This window comes from Esox lucius, chromosome 25 (assembly GCF_011004845.1).
Source record: "Esox lucius isolate fEsoLuc1 chromosome 25, fEsoLuc1.pri, whole genome shotgun sequence".
Lineage (NCBI taxonomy): Eukaryota > Metazoa > Chordata > Actinopteri > Esociformes > Esocidae > Esox > Esox lucius.
The window spans coordinates 15,497,014-15,514,865 of NC_047593.1; the positions used below are offsets into that span (position 1 = coordinate 15,497,014).

The following is a 17,852-nucleotide window of genomic DNA, read 5'->3' on the forward strand; positions in this document are numbered from 1 at the left end:
CCGTGATCATCAATGCTGTCTGGAACCAGTGAGTCAGACGCAAACAACGAACCAGAGACACGCTCACACACACACACAAGAGACACGCTCACACACAACGCACAAGAGACACGCTCACACACACAATGCACAAGAGACACGCTCACACACACAACGCACAAGAGACACGCTCAAACCCACACACAACGCACCAGAGACACGCTCACACACACACACACAACGCACCAGAGACACGCTCACACACACACACACAACGCACCAGAGATACGCTCACACACACAGACAACGCACCAGAGAAACGCTCACACACACAACGCACCAGAGACACGCTCACACACACAATGCACCAGAGACACACGCTCACACACACAACGCACCAGAGACACACGCTCACACACACAACGCACCAGAGACACACGCTCACACACACAATGCACCAGAGACACACGCTCACACACACAACGCACCAGAGACACACGCTCACACACACAACGCACCAGAGACACACGCTCACACACACACACAAGAGACACGCTCACACACACACACACACACACACACACACACACACAATGCACCAGAGACACGCTCACACACACACACACACACACACAACGCACCAGAGACACGCTCACACACACAACGCACCAGAGACACACTCCCAAACCCACACACACAGGGGGTCGTGGTAAATGGAGAGACAATGAAACTAACAGTGTGAAATCTCACAGGCAAGTATATAAATCCACCAGCAAATGAATCCATACATGCGCTTAACACCCACACTTTCACATTACAAAAAGGCACACAAAATCTATCCACACAGGTGTCGGCTGTCAGACAATGACATCATACTTTAATGTTTGTTCACAAGCTAAAAACAGTCTGATGTCCCAGTGGGATAAGAGCATAGCTTAGAGCAAAGCGAGGCCAACAGATTCAGCCTCGTGCTAAGCTAATTTCTGTCAAAGCTGAGGGTCGGGGTAACGGAACATAATTATAGAAAAATTATTTGTACACTGGATATCTCAAATACATACTAAATAAAATAAAACCCACGTGTTACACTGCCAACACGTTGGTTACAAAAGTTGGTTACACTGCCAATACGCGTAACGTGTCTATTCTAACTTCGGTATTAGGGTTGGTTATGGTCACACTTGTACACTATGCAAATGACTGATTAATGCTCCTTTATTGTTATTGCCTGGTTTATGTCGGGCGCCAATAAGTTGCATAGTTATTGGACCCACTTGCACGTAGGCGGAAACTGTGACATGTGGATCCTCCCGGCCTGATGTAATGCTTGATGTCAATGGTCACATTGGTCCCATGCTAATATAGGGTTTCCATGCTACAGATCGATATCCACATTCATCGACACATCACCCAGCACATCCTGATGAGATTGTTGCGTCTGTCATCAGGTACATACATTTGTTATATATTTTTTATTAATTATTTCTGTTAGTAGTGTCATTACTGGTGTCCCAGTCTGATATTGCTATGCAAGCAATACATATCACCATCCATCAACACATGTTGCCCTGCACAACCGGAAGAGACTGTCTCGGAATAAATAGAAATGTCTTTTAAAAAAAGCACAACGCAAGAGTTTCCATGCTCACATTAGCTACATGCCGAACATTACAAGCTAGCTTCAATCTTAATGGTTGAACACAATTCAAGTCAGATTCACCACTTCCCAGTTCCCTTTTCCAGTACATGGAGTGAGTCAGCCCAAAAACATGTGCTTTTAAAAAAAATAAAACTTCAAAGACGGGTTACATCGAGTGTTATTCAGAACACTCCTTATTTAAATCTTGTTTTCCATGTGCTACAGCAGTCTTTTTTTTTTGTTGAAGATATAATTATGTTATTTCTTGATAATTATCTCTTAAAAACTAATGAAACCCTTGCAGGGCCGCCTTTTTCTGAACCCGGGCTTAGCGCTCCAACGCTACTGATCTGAGTAAACTCGTGACACAGTCAGCTTATGACCCAGAAATCTTCTCCATTCAGATTTCCACACTTAATAACCATAATAATCAAACAACCAAAATGAAAATGCCTGTCTGATACCTGGGATCACAGTGTGGAAGTGATGCGCAGGAAACAGAAGTGATGCACGGGGGGGGGGGGGGGGGGGGGGGCAGAAACCACATGAATTATACACCTCTAGTCTGTAAATCATCTCTGGTCTTAGTCTAGACAAGATAGTGGATGCTGAGATAAAATCTACTGCAGGGGCTTCTGAAGTCAACAGGAGACTAAAAGAGTTGAAGGAAGAGGAGCAGGAGAGAGTGACAGGGAGAGTTCGGGGGAGGAGGGAGGATAGATGATGAAGGATGTATGGGAACAATGAAAGGGATGACAGTAGGGAACAATATTTCCTCTAATTTTTGGCATTACTGAGGAAATGTCTGGTCTCCGGAGTGGAAACGTAAAGTAGTGCAGATTCTGTGCAAGGTACAAACAAAACCAATGCAGCAAATCCTAGAGCATTTTCACCACGAGATTGCTTTTGATTTAAATTATGTAGCCATAATATATTCTATTAAAGATTTTATATTTGAGCCTGGCGTTCATGATTTTGCATTTGCTCTGTAACTTAGTGGCGCAACACTAGAAAATATATCACTAAACTGCATTATAATTACCATACAGTAGATTAAACAATGTAGTTTTTCCTCTGCATATTGACTTATTTGGTATATTAAAAAACCTGTCTTTAAAATACTACATTTCGCAATATTTGTATACCAATTGCATGTAATTGCATGTGAGGTTTTTAACAAAAGGCTGTAATTGACTAAACATTCCATCACAAAGCAATGAATAGGCATCGATCAAATAGGCACGGTCGGAATGACAAGGCCCTCGCATTGGTGCATATTTATTGCAATTTAATTTGACAGCTAAATGAAAACGTTAAGCCGGATTGTGAACGGCTTGTTCGTCAGATTCACGTTCTTGTGTAGGATGATGCCCGCCACTTATGGATGGAGAGAGCCTACCTGTTTGTAGGTTCGTGCCGCCACTAAAAGTAGTGCCAAGTAAAAGTAACGACACAAGAAAACAGTTACGTTTAATGACGTAAACCGTAGTTTGGGGAAAAAATACGATAGACTTTTTTTGTGGTTCTACCTAGGAAAATACGATCCGCTTCGTTGAATGCATTTGCAGACAAGGGACTTGTTTTTGCCAAGCCTTGACGTGAGTCAAAGTAATTCGCTTTTCCGTCAAGCAATAGAACACTCCGCAACTAAACGTTAGCTTAGATCTAGCAATATTTTTAGTTGGGGACGAAGCAAACCTGTTTGACCAGGACTGTACTGTTACTTCATGTTAGAGCCCTGCAGCGGTACACATACAAACATACACACAGGGGAATTTAACAAATGCTTTAGGGCTAATTATCTACATTTCTAAACATGGATGGTCCATAGGGCAAATGGCATATCTGTTATGACGTCAAGGTCTGTCTAGCGTTCACAGACCTATCTGGCAAAGTTATATTTGTTATCATGGTTTGTTGCATTGAAAACGTTTGTGATACTACGTTGATAACGACTAGGAGTCTCACCTCTGGCTGACACTCAAGCTATGGTGATGGAGTAGGCCCAGGAGCACTTGATTGACCCAGCCAATCACCTTCCTCGGTCCAGCCTTGGTCTCCTTGACAACGGCCTCAAAGTAGTCTGTCAGCCCGTCTTCATTCTGCAAGTGGAGAGAGGTGATCCACTGGAACGTACCCAATAATACGTAACACAATATACTGCCCCCTGGTGAACAGAAGGCAAAGTGCAAATGTGGTGGTAACTAGCTGTGGCAGAATTAACTAGGTTTATGCAGATTTGTGATTGAAAGAACATGTGAGTGAGAGAAGTGTGTGACAGACAGACAGAAAGATGGTGGGGGAATAAATGGCCATAAGGAAGACGGATCACATAGAACCACCTAGGGACACAACTCACCATTATCTCAACACAGACAAACACTAATAACTCACCACCAGGGTGAAGCTGTGTTCGGGGAGGATGTCGTAGCTCTCCACCAGCCTTGTCCTCCTGGCTCTAGGCAGCTCCGGCAGCCCGGCCCTCACCTCCTCCAGAACCACCACCTGGCTGGGGTGGACACAAGGAGGAGCTGTGGAGGGCCGGTCGTACACAATCAGAGGAGGCAGGTTGGGCTCTGGCATGAACCTGGACGGGGAGGGTCAGAGAGGGAGAGAGCAGGTGTATGACAGGGAAAGCACTCAGTCATAGATAGATTAAAAGAGGGACAGATAGAGAGGGAGAATAGAGAGAGATGGAGAATTGGCGAAAAGAGAGTGGGAGCCGTTATCTGCAGTAAAGACAGATAAGAGCTGAGTGCTGGCTGTATCTCTGCAGGCCACTTTAGATGGCACAGTGTCACGCAGCCAGACAGATAGTGGTGTCTCCTCTACACACTATCACAAACACTGCTAACTAATATATAAATGCCATGGGGCATTTATATATGTTTATCTGTCCATCTACCGAGCCCCTAGTCAAGATGACCTCTCTCCTCTCCTTCCTGTCTCAGCCCTACAGCAGCACTGACAGGACCTTCTGCTGGTGTGTATATTAAACAGGACCACTCGGAAGCCTGTGGGCTAACACTGAGGTAAACAGGGGCTTATCTCATGTTGGCGTGTAGCCTGTGTGGCTGTGACAAACCAACGTGACGGTGGCGTGGACCACGGAAACAGAGCCTCCAAACAGAGCCCAAATGGGCTTTCGGAACCTCCGGCCCCACCCGTTTGATGGTCTCCCCTGACCTGTTCTGTGTGTTGCGTTTCTACATGTAGGACACGCTCACCTGTAGTCCTGAAGGCCTTCCTTGTCTCTCATGGGAAGGGTGTGCCTGGAAGACAGAGGAGCACGTTACTGCTTAGAGGGCTGGTATGTTGGACGAGGCTGTGACTATGGCTGAGGGAGGGTCGCAGGTGTGCGGTGAGCGAAGGCCCAGTGGTCCTCTACTGTCAAACACACTCTGTCAGGGCATCGTCCACACACGCGCGCACACGCACACAGACACACACTTGAGAGGCAGGCCCCAGCTGTGTGGAAAGCAGCTCATTTCATGGGCCCTCGACCCCCATGAAACACGCTAGCCCACGACGGCACACAGCGACTGGCTCCAAATGGCCTAATTCATCATCGTTACTAACTAAAAGGTTTTACATTCAACCTAGGGAGGACATCTTTGGATCACAATCCAACAGCATCCCATCGGAGATGGCAGAACCCTGCGATGCTTTATGCGAGGGGTGGATGTCTGCGCTGAAATTCAGGAGAGGAATAGGTTGTCTAACAACCCTGCAGAAACACATCATATTACGGGATACGTCGTACTGTTTAGTCAACAGACGTCTGTTACATTATCAGAAACACCTCTGTATCACTGGATGTAATGGGACTTGTCAGACGTGTTCACTAGAGTTTTGTTTGAAGTTGAATCTTGACAGCGGGGTTGGCTTGACTCCATGAGGCACTTACCCTGACTTGCGGTCAAACGAACGTGTCTCATTCTGCACTGTGCCGCCGTTTTTGAGGACGCCCACCTGTCTCTGGATCTCATAGTCTGAAGAACAGAAACACCCATACGCACATTAGACACACACATACACCTATCTATACAGTGACTTTGGATGTACTGAGAGTCCACATTTCTATCAATTCGTTTCTGCCGTGTCCTATGGGGTTATCATATGCAGACTGATAAATGAAGTCTATAACCAACAGTAAGTGAAGGGGTCGTAATGCTTTCCGGAGGCACGGTACGTGGGGGAATAAAACACACGTGGGCCGATCAGAGGCCAGCCTCCAGCCCACTGGCGCAGTGTTCCAGTCACCCAACATCTGTCCGGACACATGGCCCTGCCTGAGGTTTTTTCTTGTAACAGCTGCTTGATCACTGCTGTGACAAATGCCTGTCTGGAGCTGGACTTTTAAACACTATCACTTCTCCGCACTACGTTAAAAGGAAACTCTACTCTCGGGATGAATAATGCAAAGCAGCCGAGTCACTTTGTGTCACGCTAACTGTTAATGTCCTGCTCAATTTAAATGACTCCTCCGACTCCGGCGTATCCACCAAGCAGGAGGAAGAAAAGCAAATGCTTTTGCCAAATGTTGACAAAAAGCGCAGTAGCACCGGAATCAGTGCAGGTGGGGAATCGCTTATTTTTGTATAAACATCTGTTGAAAGCCAACACAGTGTTGTTTATTGCTGTTTGATGGCCATATCCTCTAGAGCCAATGTGAGTTAGAAACAGAACGCCATCGATAGTAATTATCTGTCTTCACTAAACACCTCTTCTCGAGCCGTTCCATCCTCAGCTTCTAGGAATTAATGTGGGCCGCAAGAGTGAGGACTACCTTCAGGGACGAAATAATGGATAAAAACAAATCATGGAAGGACGTATGAAGTTTAGAGAAGAGAAAGTTTGGGCAGTGAATTGCCTGAGAGAACCGTCACACAACAGGCGAAGAAAGATAACTTGGAGTGTGCGCTGCGTCTGTGAGAGTGTGTGTGTCTGTGTGTGTTACAGAATTTGTAATTTTATGTGGAATTCTTATCACTGAGTCCCACTATGACTTGCAGTGCTAGGATAATTACATAGCCCTCTGTCAGACGACTATTTCAGAAAGATGACTGCACAGGAACAGGCTGCTGTCAGACTGGCTGTCTGTCTGCATGCATGCATGTATGAGGGAGCTCATCCAACTAGGTCTTTCCAGACCTACTGGGTTGTGAACACTTCACTTCAGTAGCTCCTCTGACTGACGCCGAAGGACAATAAGGATATCAAACATGAAACCACGTTCTACCCTCAGGAAAACTGTACATTTCTTTCACGTTGTTTGTGCCAACAACAACCAAACAGTACTGGCTCAAATATTTACTTTTCCAGTGCAATTCCAGCTCCAACTCTGGCTGTCTTACCGGACCAGAACAGTGTAGCTTAGTAGTGCTCGGCTCTTCGATACGTATAGCGTTTTACAAGTACTAACCTATGGCTCTGGCCAGATTGCGGCCACTGTTGATGTTTTTAACCTCGGTCCTGACGCCCCATGGATCCCCAGGACGGTGGACGGACACATTGGCGTCCACTCTCAGCTGTCCCTCTACGGGAAGAGAGAAGGTACACATTTAGTCATTCACACTTTAGTCACAGGCTCCGAATTAGTGCGCTCCGCTTAAGATAGCTGGGTGGGGCAACCAGTGGTAGTAAGTACATCTTACAAAAATAATCTAGTCAAGAGAGACAATAACAACTGTAGTTCGGCAAGAATCGTGCAAGTGGGGCTGCACAGAGGCAAATACCGGCGCATTCCGACAGCGAAGATGGAGTGCAGAACAGCGTCTTGGTACATTTGGGATTCACCAGTATTAACCCCTCCTTACCATCCATGTGGCCCTGACAGGTCCCCAGGGCCTGCAGGATGAGTTGGAGCTCCCTGACGGCCGCCGCCGCTTCCTCGCCGCAGCTCATATCCGGCTCCATCACCAGCTCCATCAGACCCACACCTGTTAGGAGGACAGGACGGGTTGAAGAACCCACGACTACATCTCAAAGCCCTCTCGGTGGGCCTATGTGGTCCTTGAGTTGGGACCCTAGGCTCCTTCTGGGGGGAGTGGGGGGGGGGGGGTGTTGCGGGCAGTATGGCGTGTTTGCCACTGGCTCCATGTCGGGTGAGTGTCTGAAGTCTGTGGGCTCTAACGCTCCGTTTCCTGGGTAGTGTGAAATGAACGCTACCTGCCCGGTTGAGGTCAATTAGGGTCTGGCCCCGGCGGTCATCGTGGAGGCTCTTGCCACTGTCCTGCTCCAGCTGTATCTGTTTGATCCGCACACTCTTGGTGATCAGCGTGTTTCTTCTAGTGCCCCCCAGGTGACTGTAGGTAAGAGTGCCGTCCACGGCGATGGGCCGCCTCTGCTGGGTGATCTGGTAGCCGGCCTGGATGAACCAAGTGCAGTCGAACATGAAAAGCTACACCTCTTCGTGAAAATGCGTGCGCTCGTCTGGGCTGTCAGGGATGTGCTTCTTATTCTGCAGCTTATCTGGTATTTATCTCATACAAGGTATTTAACCAGATCTAGGACCAGGCTTAGATATTTAATACAGCCAATGTATTAATCACATTTAGTCATATGACACATCCAAATATACCAAGATACAATTTTATTTTTCCTTTATTTAAACAGTTAATTATGATGGAGAGCACATTCTTATTTTTTAACAACAACCTAGGAGCAATTAATGTAGACTGCCTTGCTTATTTAACAGGTTTTTCACCTTCACACCTGGGTTGTGGGTTTCAATCGCACCAGTGGGGGATGAACAATTTATGAAAATGTATGCACTCACTAATGTAAGTCATTTTGGGTGAGATCTTCTGCATAATTACTTCAAATGTAAATGCAGCCAGAAGTAGTAACCACGAGGCTACCTGTCAACCCTACACTTGGCCTGCATAGCAATAAATTACCATTATAGATAACTTGGAACTAACCTTAACATTTCCAGAGCTCAAGAGTTGAATGTAAAGTGTGTTTCTCGAAAAAAAAAAAACATATTCACATGCATTAAAGATGAGGAGGTGCGTAACAATGACTCGCTTCGCAGTAGGTCCTGACGCTGGTTCCTCCCAGTCATTATCATGTGGTCGGAATGTTATTGTTATTTTGAAGGGTTTTAAGTCACAAAAGCAAAAGTGGACAAACATCTTGTCCATTCTGTGGTTTCAGTGCTGGGTGCCACTATTCTTCAAGTCAGCATGTTACCACTTTGACCGGTTGCCACGGCAACTGTTGCTAGAGAGGATTAAACATTCATCATACTTATTGCCGACAAAGTAAATAACAGGAAAAGTGGCAAAAGGGCATTTTAGAACAGTCTGTGTTTTGTGCCTGATCGACAAATCAATCATTGGCAACAAAAACAAACAAAACTGACCGAGGGAGGCGTTCAATTTCTCTCACTGTTTTACTGTAAACACAGTCTTGAAACATTAAAAGATGCCAATTCCTCCCTCTATAGACCCCACTCTCTCACAGAGCTTTGGCAATGTCAGTGGAAATGTGGACATATGCCACATAGCATCATACGTATGCAGCTAGCCTAGCATTACCCAAACGGTCGATCATTTCCAACTCCTTACGTGCTAAAGTAAGATGCAGACCAGTTACTAAGGCATCTGGTTCATTTAAGCTCTTTGAGTCACACCCCAAGCGCCGCGTCTAACAAGTATCCAGGTATTAAAAGCCCTCTGTCGGTTCAGAAAAGTGCACCTGATCCCGAACCCGCGATCCAGAGCTAAACACACCAGCACCTTTGAAACGCCTGCTGTGTCCCCGAGTTGTTGTCTGATTCAGTTCACAAACCAAAGCGCTGAACCTTCCGCACATCATCCCTGAAACGCACCCGTGACTCATTGACACTGCAGAGAGTGATTCAGTTCACAAACCAAAGCGCTGAACCTTCCGAACATCATCCCTGAAACACACCCGTGACTCATTGACACTGCAGAGAGTGATTCAGTTCACAAACCAAAGCGCTGAACCTTCCGCACATCATCCCTGAAACGCACCCGTGACTCATTGACACTGCAGAGAGTGATTCAGTTAGGGCTGTCAGTGTTTGTTGCAGGGTACGGCTGTGAGCTATGAGAGTGTTTGCTGCTACAACATCAGATGCGCCTGCCATTTCAATTCCTTCTTGCAGTTGGTCAGGCGCCATCAATTATTTAATGAGCAACACTGCGTTCATTGTATGAAATTAAATAATTGATCAATGGAACACATTATTAATTCACAGCTCAGTTTTTTTTTTATTTAGGTTTTCTTAAATATATGCTGCTTTTTTTTAAGGAAGCATCACCACCAACTGAAAGAAATGTGCATTCTCCACATGACGTGTGCAACACATGGGTTTTCCTTTATACTCCATTTTGTTTGCATGCATGCGGCAGGGTTGACTTGGTACATACTACATTATTTACAAACAACAATGAAAGCACATTATACAAAAAGAAACACAACTTTATCTGTGTTTTCATCACTTGAGGGTGTGAAAAAAAATGGGATCACTTAACCGCACGTTTTAACGAATGTTTGAACCGAACACAAAGAGAGAGGTGATGCAATCCTTGGTAAGCTGACAGAAAATCCTCAACTAAGAAACAAGAGGAGGCAGGATTCAGGAAATAATCCCACTGCTTTCAGATGGGATTTTAGCGGTTAGATGCATGTCAGAGCTATGGAAGTAAATCATCTACATCTGGTGCGAGGATTCTAGAGCAGCCTGATAACCTTATGACCAATTCATCTTATGGCTATGTCAGAACAAGCTCAAACTCACCAATAGAGGTATGCCAAACCTTGTATTGGTAATATTTCCTTCCACAATAACTATCTTGTAGTAAACAAATATAAGCTTATATATATATATATATACACAAGTCATCTGTTTATCTAAAGTATTTACATGTTTACAACCAAGAACAAAAATATAAACACGGCATGTAAATCTTGGTCTCAGGTTTCATGAGCTTAAATCAAAGATGAAATAAAAGGTGAAATTTACCACGTGCACAAAACCCTTATTTCCCTCACATTTTGTGCACACACACACGTTTGCATTGCTCTTAATGAGCCCTCTTCCTCTACCAAGATAATCCATCCATCTGGCATTTCTGTCAGATCAAGAAGCAGATTAAGCAGCACTGATACACCGGAGCACCTTGTGCTGGGGACAACTGAATCATCAATCCTATCAACGAACCCACGCCGTCACTTTAAAATGATTCCCATTCATTATTTCCTCCATTCGCAATTACTCGTCGGCTCGGCAAAAGTGTGACGACGGTGCCAGTTCTCTCAACACAGGTCACATTAGCCTCAAGCTAGACAATCTTTCTAAAATGTAAAGAAGTGTAAAATTTTGGGGATCAACGTATTGCGGGCAGCGTAAGGGCAATTACTATTTTTATGTCTTTCACCATTTCTTATGCCATTTTGTCTTGATGCTAATGTTTTAGAATGCCAGTCAAAACAGTACTAAAACTACCCAGCAGCTCCTCAGAGTTTTGGAACCTTGCCGTAAGAGACTTCCGTTAACGACAGAAAGGTGAGGGTGAATATTATTTGGCTGTGGCTTGACTCCTAACAGCTAACAGCTTGCAGGAACAGAAGCTGTCATTTGTCTACATATCAGTGGCAATACAATATTCTGCCTGTTCAGCCAGGCTCGTCGCTATTAATTATACAATGGGTTGTTTGAATCTCGAATGCTGATTCGTCGAAAGCTTGGAGTGATTCACCACAACGCCCGGGTAATGACTGTTAAAGTTCCATTTGAATTATCAATGAGCATCCACTGTTCCACAGCCCAGCAAGGCAATTTATAAACTTCATCTCATGTGGAAAAATGTGTCTGGATATTATTTCACAATGTACTAGGCTAGCATTTGGTTTGCAACAGCTGGGGTTTGTCTTAACCAATGGTTCTCAAGCTGGGACTGATTTAGATCAGATGAATGTGATTTACAACCAGGTAGAATAGATAACTAGATAGAAGTATTTTATTTGAAATTTTGCAGGATATAAAAACTTTTTAGGTACACTTGGAGAGTCCAAAAATAAAGAATAAATGTAATACAAACAATAGTACATCAGCTCTTTAAAAATTTGAATCAAATAAATATATATATAAATAATAATCCAACTGCAATGTTGCAGGTATAATACTAGGTTATGTTCGAAAAGGAGGAGTATCAAGACTGGATGGCAACCATAATAGCTTTTGCAAACTTCACAGTTGAGCAACATACCAATGATTTTTGCCTGAACTAGTCTGGTAGAAGGATTTAATAAAACTAAAATACGTTTTAAATGAAAAGCTGTCAGTAACCTCTTATAAAAGGAGTAAGACCCTTGTACCTGAGAATTATCACAATTAACACCCTCCTAAGGGCTGTTTTCCTCTGGAAAAGCCCTGACTTGGAAGTTATTGCAACAGTAATCCCAGGGATCTCATGCTTTATTGCCTAACTATAGCCTAGCTAAGTAACAGGAATATATTTATGCTGGGTTACTCCTTGATTAAATGTATTTCAGCACCTCCAATTAAATCTACAGTAATACATTTTAAAACTAATGGTGTAGGAAAAAAAAAATTGGGAATACATTTTATTGTGGCTGGGAAGCCCCATGGGCAATGCAAATTGCTCAGCATCGCCGGGCAGCGAGGGGGCATTGTCAGCAAACATTTCCTGGTCTTATTGTGCTGTAGCTATTCCCTGAAGCAACTGAGGCTGCCAGGTGAGTGAGAATGGGGATTTAAAACAAAAAAAAAAGTGATGAAAAATGAATACATTTAATCAACGATGACATCGGAGACAAAGGGGTTCCGGGTTGACTTACAGGAAGGTCAGCGTAGAAGTAATGCTTTCTGTCGAAGAGAGACTTCCTGTTGATGACACAGTCCAGGGCCAAGCCTGTCATCACAGCCGCTTCTACACACCGTCTGTTCAACACCTACGACAGGGCAGGGGCGGGGAAGTGGAGCTACTTAGTGAACGGCTGAAAACAAAACAAGCCTGTCACATCAACAAGAACAATGACTATGGCCTGCCCTTGATGACTTGTGTGTGACAAATTAGCTTTGGAAGTGCAAGTGAATACACCTCGATCAGCAGCGTGCCATCGTGTTCGTTTTTAGAGCACTTTTGAAGCACTCACCCCCACGATCATGAAGTGCTTCGAAAGACTAGTTCTGGCCCACCTTAAATCCTGCCTCCTCCCAACACTGGATCCCTCCCTGCCATCTCCACAGCTTTACACTCTGCCCTGACCCATCTGGACAAAACCAACACCTATGTGAAAATGCTGTTCAGAGACTTCAGCTCAGCATTCAACACGGTCATCAACTCTAGGCTGGTCAACAAACTCCATGACATGGGGATCAGCCCCTCTCTCTGCAACTGAACTTTGGACTTCCTAACCAACAGACCCCAGTCTGTCAGGTTAGACAACTTCACCTCCTCCACCCTGATCCTGAACACTGGTGTTCCACAAGGCTGCGTGCTGAGCCCCTCCTTTACTCCCTCTTCACCCACGACTGCGTTCCTGTACACAGGTCCAACATGACTAACCATACCCAACTGCCCACCGCTTAGTACTGCCTCTCAGGGACCTTGTTGCACAACTCCCTTGAAGTACTTGTCTACCTCGGGAACCTCATTGCTGGAATCCCTGCATTTCAGTTGCACATGCTACCTTACACCGCCAACTTGCTCAATTGCACAGTCAGAATTGCCATTTGAACTTGCATTTGGCTCATCGCACAACTATTCATTCCCACTTGTACATACATATACTAAATACTTACATTTTCTGCCCTCCCCTATTTGCCTTCATTGCTCATTTAGAATTTCCAGTTGCACTGTATTTGCCTTTATTGCACATCTATACAATTCACTTGTAACATACACTTTACTTAATACTTCTGCACTTCTGGTTAGATGCATTTCATTGTACTGTACTTGTACTGCTCAATGACAATAAAGTCAAATCTAATCTAGAGTCATGGGGAATGCTCCTTCTAATGGTGGTACACAAAAAAAATACAGAAAACTTACAGGTAGAGTGCCAGGTAAGGATGCATCAAAGAAGGACACCAAGGAGTTAGGTGGCGCCTGGAACCTGACTTGGGAACCGGAGAACAGCTTTGTGATGGATTGGATCTGAGCATGGACCTCCAGGCCAACCACACCTACAAGTTCTTTGGGGGCACTGTAAGCACATATAATCAGATGAATAAGCACTTCTTATTGGGCAGATGAAAGGTCACTTTTAAATTAATGGATAGAAAACGGTTAAGTCGTTGCCATGGTCACTACTATAGACACAGTAGCTACATTGATGAATGGTTGAATGGGGCTAATTATTGTTTCGTCTAAATTGCACTCTAATGACTTTAAAATATGACGCCATTGCTAAAGCAGGCTAATCTCTATTTCACAAATACGTTACCGTTATCAAATATTTTTTGGCAGATGCAATGTTGTGAGTAGCCAGCAAATTCGGTCAAGAATAGCTTGCGATGCTAATGATAGCTAACTAAAATTATGTAGACTCCCTGGCGTTAAAAAGCAAGTTAACGTTACTGCATCTAAAAATCAATTTGATTACATCAAAATAAGGATGGAAGGTTAATCTACAAATTATTTGCTTTCTATAGAGGTGATATCGTGGTCTCAAGCCTTAGTAATTGCACTTTAAACCAAATCCTCATCTGAACTGTTCAGTTTCAGGACTTAGATGCAACATAGTGACACCCTGATGCTTAACAGTATTTATAAAGTGAAGTGCTCGTAAGCAGTAACGGTAAGTTTTGGGGAATCTTCTGAACGCAAATGATAGGTAAGGACCATAACAATAATTGAGAAGACAAATTCCCCCAGCTAGCTATATAAAGTGGACGGTCGTAGTTTTCTAAAAGCTATGTTTGAAATACCAATTATTGTTCCTAATTCTGTGCGTCTATAACCCTTGATAGTACACGCGCAAAAACGACACACTGTATACTGTATTGGATGTGGCTAGCAACCTAGCGGTCGTTAGCATTGATTCGTTAGACCTACTGTACCTTTTCCTTTTTATTTGACCTTGACACCGGAATCGGGAGATAGACGTGCATATTCTTCTTATAACACACCAAGTGTACCTCCTATTTGTAGGATAAAATATTTCTATTTGTTTGTTGATGTTTTTACATAGCAGTGTACCTATTCCTGCAGAGGAGGCTGCCATGTTTGCCCTGCTGTTTTAGGGATTGTGGGAATTGTAGACAGAGTAAAGCCAGTTTTACGAAATTCAAAAGCAATTAAAACTACACAACCCACAATGCGTAGAATGTTAAGGCGACACATACTTTGAATGTCCGGCTATTTTTATGACACTATTTCCGGATATAGAGAAACTTTTGTGTGGCGGGACTTTCTCACATGGTCGTAGCGAAAAAATTGTGAATTCGTGGTAGAATTTTGGTGTAAAACCGACAACGCAATGGCAATGAACAGCGATGAAGTGCATGGACTGAATGGCGACATGTCAGTGCAATCCACTCATACCAATGGTAACGCACTTACTACTCCTGTCAAGTCCGACTCAGCCTGCTGTGCAAACGGAGATGCAGTTTTTCAAACTCCCAAGCAGAATGGAACGAGTCGAAGATCCCCAACCAAAACATTCTCCTTTACTGCAGAACCCACCATTGAAGACATTCGGCGGATGCAAGCGGAGTTCACAGACGAGAGAGACTGGAACCAGTTCCACCAGCCCCGTAACCTCCTCCTAGCTATGGTCGGGGAGGTGGGCGAGGTGTCCGAGCTCTTCCAGTGGCGCGGTGAGGTCGCGGAAGGACTGCCCAACTGGACGGCTTCCGAGCGTGAACACCTAGCACATGAACTCAGCGACGTACTCATCTATTTAGTTGAACTGGCTGAAAAATGTCACATCGATTTACCCCAAGCAGTCCTGCGTAAAATGGCTGTAAACAGGCTGAAGTATCCGGCCAGCAAGGTTCATGGCTCTGCGAAGAAGTACACTGAATACAACGACTAAGCTGATGACTGTTACCCTAACAACCTGCATGCATAGCACATGGACATAACTTCTACTGTTCTCTTTCATCCGATTGCTACGGCGAATGTTTTGTAGCCAATTTGATGTCAAAAGTTGTTAGAAATACTCAACTATTACCTACTTTTGTGTTTAAAGTGCGTTTTAAGACAATGTTTTTCTTTTAGGTTTTTATTAATATTCATCTTGACTGCTGACTTTTTCTCTCCAAACTGTTTCCAAAAGTCAAATGCACGGGCTCTTAAGTCTTAGCTAGCTTTTTTTTTTAATTCTCTGAGTAACCTTTTTAAAAATATATACTGTCAAACTTGGTGGTTAAAGGCATTCTTCCTTTTTTGCTTAAGATTCAATTCATGTGTGCAACTTAAGCGATTTTTCTTTCCTCACCCAAAGTAAAAGTTCCTTCAATTATACTTGTTCTACATGTTCTTTTATTTATGTATTGGCTTGGAAATGCCCATGAACACTGTTGTGTCTACACTTGTTGTATGTGCATCCCTGTTATATTAGCTAAGATGGGTCAGTGAAAAAAATATATCCCGGTAAAAGAAATGCATTATATACTGTTTGGAACGGTACATTTTCATAAGCTTGCAGTCGCAATCTGACAATTTGTTTCATGGCCCTAGGCTGAGCTTTATGAAATATATGCTAAGTTAGCTTTAGCCAATGTGTAATTTAATGAGGTTCACGGATACTGCCATGCCTATAGGTCCCTGTAGCAGACTGCAAAGCTGCTCTGTTAAGTGTTTTTGTGTGTGGCTGTGTACAGCCACAATCAGTATTTACACAGCAATCCTAAAGTCATAGTCAGGTATTTAACTTTGGTTTTACTGTAAAGCAGTTCCTCATGTAACCTTTTTTGGGTTTACATTTACAGTTTTATGATCTCCAGAGCCAGAATGACTGTAGAGCCTGGTGATCCAACAGGTTTCCTTATAGGTGTATGGTGAATTTGAATACTGATACAATTTTACAGGTAATTAAAATGTGCACACAGCTGTCAGGATCTCCATTAAAGGAAGGAGCAAGATGGCTGCTGTGCCTTCGAGTCATGTTTTAGGGACTCCTTAAAATGTATGATACTGTACATGTGATCTACATTACATAACAGTATGAGGCAAACCAATGGCAATTCAGTATTTAGTTGAAGACTTGTGAGGTGTTCTGTGTGCTCTATACAGCCAGAAAACAGATGACCTCTTTTTAGATTGACATCCAGTAAGAAGTCGATCTTCTGTTTCAGAAAGCGGAGAAAAACATAAACCCAGCCATTTGCACAGTAAAACCTTAATTTGGACATAGTCCAATGTTTCAGTTGAGTGTCTATACCTGCATTGGTCCAACATCTTGCACCTGAGCCTGGTGTCACCATGCTACGCCAGAGGTAAGAACCTAACACAAACTAAAGGGGATCTTCAATGGCCCACGCATGCTGTGATTATTGGAAGAACCTTTAGCCTTTTATTGTGCAATGTTTGACAGGATCAAACCGTAATTAATTGGGAATTTAAAAAAAGAACAGTTGTTATTGAGTAAGGTGAAGGTGAATTTGTAGATCGTACATTCATTGTGATACTCTTTCTCAAACATGGTCATCAGCTAGAGGGAGTTTCCCCCATTATTACATCCACCACGGAGTGTGCAAGTGCGCACTTGGGTAAAATAGGGAGGAAATGGGATGCAGCCTGTGTCTGTCAAGGCAGCCTAATCACAAGCTAGACCAGTGGGTTGATGGACTGACAGCCAGGCAGTTAACAAATTCAAAATTCTTCAGTTCTGTCAGGATTTTTGAAGCCTGGGAATCTATTAGAACAAACAGTGTCTGGAAGCAACACAGACAGAATTGAAGAACAGAGAGAGAGAGAGAGAGAGAGAGAAAGGAGGAATGAGATGTAGAATGAAGTAACCGAGCGCTCAAAAGACAAATGTTATCCTCTCTCCTTCCACGTTTTCTTTCAGGGAAGCCATGTGAGGACAGAAGCCCCGTCGTGCCTCATCAAAACATTGTTCCGCCTGTTATTCGTAGGCAAACCCAGCTGGAGCCTATCGCAAATTGGTACGCTGCAGCCTATTTCTGCATATGTGACATGTAGGCAGCCAAACTGTTAGGTGTCTGTGTGTTGCCAAGGAATCTGGATGGTAATACTCTTCTGTCTAGGCATGGTTTATTTAG

General features: G+C 43.9%; 2 protein-coding genes across 2 annotated transcripts in view; one reads left to right on the forward strand and one right to left on the reverse strand.

The window, feature by feature from the left end:
• The window catches only part of gatb (glutamyl-tRNA(Gln) amidotransferase, subunit B), a 17,430-nt gene extending 2,558 nt beyond the window's left edge, over positions 1 to 14,872 (reverse strand). Inside the window, exons 1-10 of the mRNA XM_010888276.3 lie at positions 14,682 to 14,872; positions 13,672 to 13,825; positions 12,455 to 12,568; positions 7,790 to 7,988; positions 7,438 to 7,560; positions 7,044 to 7,157; positions 5,526 to 5,610; positions 4,846 to 4,890; positions 4,013 to 4,205; positions 3,587 to 3,720 (exon numbers count right to left, since the gene is read on the reverse strand). Of these exons, the coding sequence (XP_010886578.2) occupies positions 3,587 to 3,720; positions 4,013 to 4,205; positions 4,846 to 4,890; positions 5,526 to 5,610; positions 7,044 to 7,157; positions 7,438 to 7,560; positions 7,790 to 7,988; positions 12,455 to 12,568; positions 13,672 to 13,825; positions 14,682 to 14,845 (1,325 nt within the window). The 5' untranslated portion in view covers positions 14,846 to 14,872. The remainder of the gene's footprint in view (positions 1 to 3,586; positions 3,721 to 4,012; positions 4,206 to 4,845; positions 4,891 to 5,525; positions 5,611 to 7,043; positions 7,158 to 7,437; positions 7,561 to 7,789; positions 7,989 to 12,454; positions 12,569 to 13,671; positions 13,826 to 14,681) is intronic.
• A 128-nt stretch (positions 14,873 to 15,000) lies between these two features.
• Positions 15,001 to 16,089, forward strand: dctpp1 (dCTP pyrophosphatase 1). Its single transcript, XM_010888275.3, has one exon. It carries the CDS (start codon positions 15,101 to 15,103, stop codon positions 15,656 to 15,658), a length of 558 nt encoding a protein of 185 aa, XP_010886577.2. The 5' UTR covers positions 15,001 to 15,100; the 3' UTR covers positions 15,659 to 16,089.
• Positions 16,090 to 17,852: the final 1,763 nt, after the last annotated feature.